This window comes from Polistes canadensis, unplaced genomic scaffold, assembly GCF_001313835.1.
Source record: "Polistes canadensis isolate GaletaPanama2010 unplaced genomic scaffold, ASM131383v1 scaffold_49, whole genome shotgun sequence".
NCBI lineage: Eukaryota > Metazoa > Arthropoda > Insecta > Hymenoptera > Vespidae > Polistes > Polistes canadensis.
In genome coordinates, this window is record NW_014569596.1 from 700,288 (window position 1) to 705,614 (window position 5,327).

Below are 5,327 nucleotides of genomic sequence, written 5' to 3' on the forward strand. Positions count from 1 at the left end.
TTTACTTCTTGATCAATGACATCCTTACTTGCTTTCTCAGATTTTAATTGTCTTACTTTGTCACCTTGTTTCTGTATTTCTTCAGATAACTTATCATTAGTTTTATTCTCAGATACAATATCAGATTTATTTTTAAGAATTTCCTCATTATTTACTGTATGATTCATATTGGTTTCTTTTATATTTGTGTTCTTTTTTTGTGTAACTTCTGCCATCTTAGCATTAAGCATTAACGTGAGTAACTGTTTGATCGTATTTTCATATTCACCCTTATCTATTATTTCATTTGAAGATGATTTTGGTTTCCACTCTTTGCCAGTGGCAGCTTTAAAATCAGCTTTTAACTTTAGTAAAGTTTTTACTTCTGCATCTACAATAAATTGATCTACTTTCTCAGATTTGAAATGACGTACTATATGACCTTGAGCAATAATTTTATCATTTATTATATTCACATCTTCTTGTTCAATCTATAAAAGAAATAAAAAAATATTTCGAATTAAGAAATATGCATTTAATTAATAATAAATATATTTAATTTAGTAGTAAAAAATTTTTACTTTTTTTGGAAGACTTGGTTTATTATAAACAGCATTTCCTTTGCTACTAGCCTTTGAAACACTTGGTTTTTTATCAACAGTACTTCCTTTAATATCAACAGCACTAGTTTTCACAGATTTTGAAGCAGTATGACCATCTGGTATATGAAATAGAATTAAAGGTTGCTCTTTGCAACAGAAAGGACTTCTGTCAGCATAAGGTATATCGCATCTGAAAAATCCTTTCCTTTGCAATTGAATTATTTCCCCTTTTTTGACTCTATTTAATTCTGACTCACCCAACATTCGTATTTCTACCTATAAGTTTACAATAATATGTTTCCATTTCTTTATTAAATACATTAATAATAATTTATCAAAAATAATGAACTCACTCTTGTATCTTTAGCAACAAAGTCTTTAAAATCATCATCTTTTCCCAAAATTGGTTTACTTATAATATGGTCAAAATAAACAGCATAACATGGTATCAAATGCTTCGAGTTTTGTGGTGCAGGAAGCCAAGTAATCTTTAATGTATTTTTGTAGTTCTCGTCGCTTAAATTAAGTCTAGCATCTATGCTCTCAATACCACCATTCTTTTTATGTATTGCTTCAATTTTTAAATTACCCCAATTAACGAATGTTGCATTTTGTCCTTCAATTAGTGCTTCTGCATCATCTTTTTCTATTAATAATTTTGAACCTACTCGTACACGTTTAGTACCTAACGATGGATCTTTAGGATGATTTCGAACCGTTACCCATTCTTCTTTGGAATTCAAAACATTAACTGGAACAGTATTATCATAATCCAATGCAGTGTACCTAATATAATAAAAGTCATTTAGAAATAGAAATCATATATATATAGAATACTTATTAATTTATTTGTATATGCTATCTACATACCTAATTGCAATTGGATCAATTACTTTCTTGTTAAAAGACCATATCTTATCCCATTCCATAAAAACAACTGATCTAGAACTGCCTTGTGCAATAATGAATTGTTTCAAACCTTCTACAGTCATACCTCTTCTTAAGATACCTCTTACAGTAGGAAAACGTGGATCATTCCAACCATCCACTAAACCATTTTCAACAAACCATGTTAATTTACGTTTAGATAAAACAGTATTGGTCATATTTAAACGCGAATATTCCCATATATACGGCCGATTTAATCCCAATGCTTCGATTATCCAATAATATTGAATATCTCTATCATGATATTCAGTTGTACGCAATGTATGTGTAACATTTTCAATAGCATCCACAATTGGACAAGCAAAATCATATATTGGGTATACTCTGCAAAAATAATATATTAAATATTTTAAATAATATATTATGTAAAATTACATATAGGAGAAAAATATGGTTATAGAAATAAAATAATTATTTAATACTTGTATTTTGTTCCAGTACGGGGATGCGGTTCTGGTTTGCATCTATATATTGTTGGATCTCGTAAGCATCCATTTACTGATTCATAATCTATTTTGGCTCGTACACAGCATTCTTGACCTTTTTTGCTACCTTTTTGCATTTCATTCCATAACTCCAAATTCTTCTCAATGGCTACAAAGTTTCATTTAGATTTTGAGCATACGATGATATAAAATATAAAACATAATAAAATTAATGTTACTCACAATTATCTCTGTTTGCTGACTTCAACTTTTGATCACGTTGTTCCTTCATAAGCAAAGCGGGTGTATCATCTACAAAAGCTTTACCATCTTTAATTAACTTTGTACAATAATCAAGCATTAATTCAAAATAATCTGATGAATAAGTAAATCGATCAGGCTTAATATTTAATAATCTTATATCTTCTAGTATAGCTTCTTCGAACTCTAAATTTTCTTTAGCAGGATTCGTATCATCAAATCTCATAATTAATTGGCCTTTAAAAGTTTCCGCATAATACTGATTCAAAAGTGCTGCCTTAGCATGACCAATGTGAAGATAACCACTTGCTTCTGGTGGAAAACGTACAACAACCTATTTAAATATTTAATATTAAAAAGAATATATGCACTATAGGAACTTCAAGACAAGTAACATTTTAAAATTAACCAAATATAAAAGTTGAAATTAATTATAACGTTTAGCTTACTTTTCCCATTTCTGCCCCTGGTAAATCAATAAATTTACCCTCTTGTTTCCTTACACCCACTTTCTTATTCATTGTATCTTCAACTTGAATATTATTTTCTAATGTTATTTTATTATCTTCAATGGAGGACAATGCTTGAGTAACAGCAGGGAAGGAAAGCATTTGTTTATACCATCTAGTAATGCAAGGGTATAATTTTTCATACTTCTCCAAGTATGATAAACTTAAAAGAGCGCAAAAAACAGAAATATCTGCTACTGTAAACTTTTTATTTGCCAACCATGTATTTGTCATTAATATTTTATTTAAATAAGAAAAAGTTTCATTTTTAACCGGTATTTGACATAATGGTCCTATAGCAAATGACAACCAATGATCTACTTCTGTTCTGCCACGAATATCTAAATTACCTATAAAAAGAAAGATATAATGAAAATATATTGAATACTTTCCAAAAGAAATGTTTTATATTTGAACATACCATATAGATCCTTAGCAATAGTTCTACCAATATAACGAGCAACTTCGTTGCTACTTTTTGCTAACAATCGATCATTGGAATCCAATAATTTAAGATTTCCATCTTCTTTCCAGTCATTACACCATACCACATCGATTTCTTTGTTTTTACAATTAATTAATTCTGCTGTTATCAATGCATCTAGAACAAAAAAATTAAATAAAATTAAGCAAAATGTATATAAAGAAAATTATTATTATTATATTTTATATATGCAATATGAAATATTGTTAATTCACATATGTTTATTCGGGTATGAATAATAAAAAAATAAACTAAGTTACAAAAAAAAGTGGAAAACAAGATAAAGTTCATACCTGTTGGTGGATTATTAGAATTTACTTTCAATTTCAGCATCATTATTGCGTCACCATTAAAAATCTAATAACTTTAAAATGTAGATAATATAGACCAAACTTTCTTACACACCACGTGTACTTCTCAATCATCTACATCAGCAGACAACACACTAGCGCCAATCGAACATAGGTCTTCCTAAGTCAGGTCATTTGCATTGTACAAATGGCACATCCCAGTCATTTTAGTTATTTTCTACATTACCAACGATGTCAGAAATAAATTATCTAATACTTGAAACATGTCTTACTTAATAGCTATTAATTATCAATATTAACGCTATGATCTTATTTTTTAAAATAGTTCTGACAAAAGTTGCCGCGATGAAAATTGAAAATTTTAATTACCTGTTTCATCTATATGATATTTCGTTTATGGCGAAACTTTCTACCCTATATAAGCTTGATCTTCTTGTATCCACAGGAATTTTAGTATGACTGCTTTGATTTCGGCCGTTCTTGGTTCTTTTGCGTTACGTCGAAGAGTTTCAAATTTATTAATAAGAACAATAGTTGCAAAATAATCTGTTTTAATCATGGATGATGAGTGGGGTGTGTATCTGTGATAGTTAATAGTTTATTTTCATTAAAAATTTCGATAGCCTTAATAACAAATGGGTGATCAGATGCAGTATTAATTTTAACCTCGTGCACTTTACAGATGTGGACAATGTCGAACCGAAATTTGATCTCGCGATGAGGTCAAACAAATGGGAGGGGGAGGACGAAGATGAAGATGTTAAGGTATAATCATTTTTATCTAATAGATATACATTATTCGATGTATTTTTGTGATTATGTGTGTCATTCTGAACTTAACCTACAGCAAACACACATGTTGACTCTTACAACTCAAGCTGGCCTTTATTTATTATTTGAAAATTATTGTTTACTTTATCAAGGATAATCTTGATTGTTTACCAACTTATCTTTATATTATAAGTTACTGGAAGTACAGATTAAAATGCATTAATATATGGTAATCAAATCATACTTAGAATATTTTTCATATTTTTTAGTCATTTAATTTACTGCATATATTGTTATTAATAATTTAAATAATGAGATTTTCTATTGTTTATAATATTAAGTAATAATTAAATGATAATTAAAATATGATAGGTATTTGTGTAAGATTTATAGTTATTTTAGTCTTCATAAATAATGAATAAACAGGATAGCTGGGAAGATATTGAAGAAGAGAAGAAGGATGTAGATAAACCTGCCGAAATCACCAAACCTAAAGCAAAACCAAAACCCAAGAAAGCTCTCGCAGAAATGATTGAAGAACGCGAGGTTAGTCTATCTATTAATTTTTATAATTATACATATCGTATGGATATATATTAAATGATCAATTATCTTACATATTCACATAAAACATTTATTTTTTTCTTTAGAAAAAAGCGAAAGAGGAAGCTGAAAGAAAAGCTAAGGAAAAGGAAGAAACGTTGACTCCGGAAGAAAAGAGAGAGGAGCTATTAAGGAGACAAAGGTTGCAGGAAGAGGCAGACCTACGATTGGCAATGGAAACATTTGGTTTGTTAAACCTTGTAGATTTTAGTCCACGTAAACCACATAAGGGAGAGAAAAAATAACGTGTCATTTGCACGTTTAAAGTGTAATTCTTTTTTACATATCTCATGCCTTATGCAAAATCATTCTTTAAATCAACTTGTGCATGATTTTTTTTTAATTTTTATATATATATATAAATTAATACACGTTTTTTGCATAGAAAAACTATATGCGTTTCCTTGCTATTAATGTTATGTATGTATATATGT

General features: G+C 28.8%; 2 protein-coding genes across 2 annotated transcripts in view; one reads left to right on the plus strand and one right to left on the minus strand.

The window, feature by feature from the left end:
• The window catches only part of LOC106785385 (bifunctional glutamate/proline--tRNA ligase), a gene marked incomplete in the record, with an annotated part of 6,964 nt that extends 3,312 nt beyond the window's left edge, over positions 1-3,652 (minus strand). Inside the window, 9 exon segments of the mRNA XM_014745795.1 lie at positions 1-470; positions 561-857; positions 935-1,367; positions 1,452-1,853; positions 1,952-2,123; positions 2,198-2,549; positions 2,665-3,074; positions 3,146-3,325; positions 3,502-3,652. Coding sequence (XP_014601281.1) covers positions 1-470; positions 561-857; positions 935-1,367; positions 1,452-1,853; positions 1,952-2,123; positions 2,198-2,549; positions 2,665-3,074; positions 3,146-3,325; positions 3,502-3,544 — 2,759 coding nt within the window.
• Positions 3,653-3,946: 294 nt separating this feature from the next.
• The window catches only part of LOC106785397 (eukaryotic translation initiation factor 3 subunit J), a 3,380-nt gene continuing 1,999 nt past the window's right edge, over positions 3,947-5,327 (plus strand). The window contains exons 1-4 of the mRNA XM_014745816.1: positions 3,947-4,092; positions 4,202-4,284; positions 4,717-4,836; positions 4,941-5,079. Of these exons, the coding sequence (XP_014601302.1) occupies positions 4,077-4,092; positions 4,202-4,284; positions 4,717-4,836; positions 4,941-5,079 (358 nt within the window). The 5' untranslated portion in view covers positions 3,947-4,076. The remainder of the gene's footprint in view (positions 4,093-4,201; positions 4,285-4,716; positions 4,837-4,940; positions 5,080-5,327) is intronic.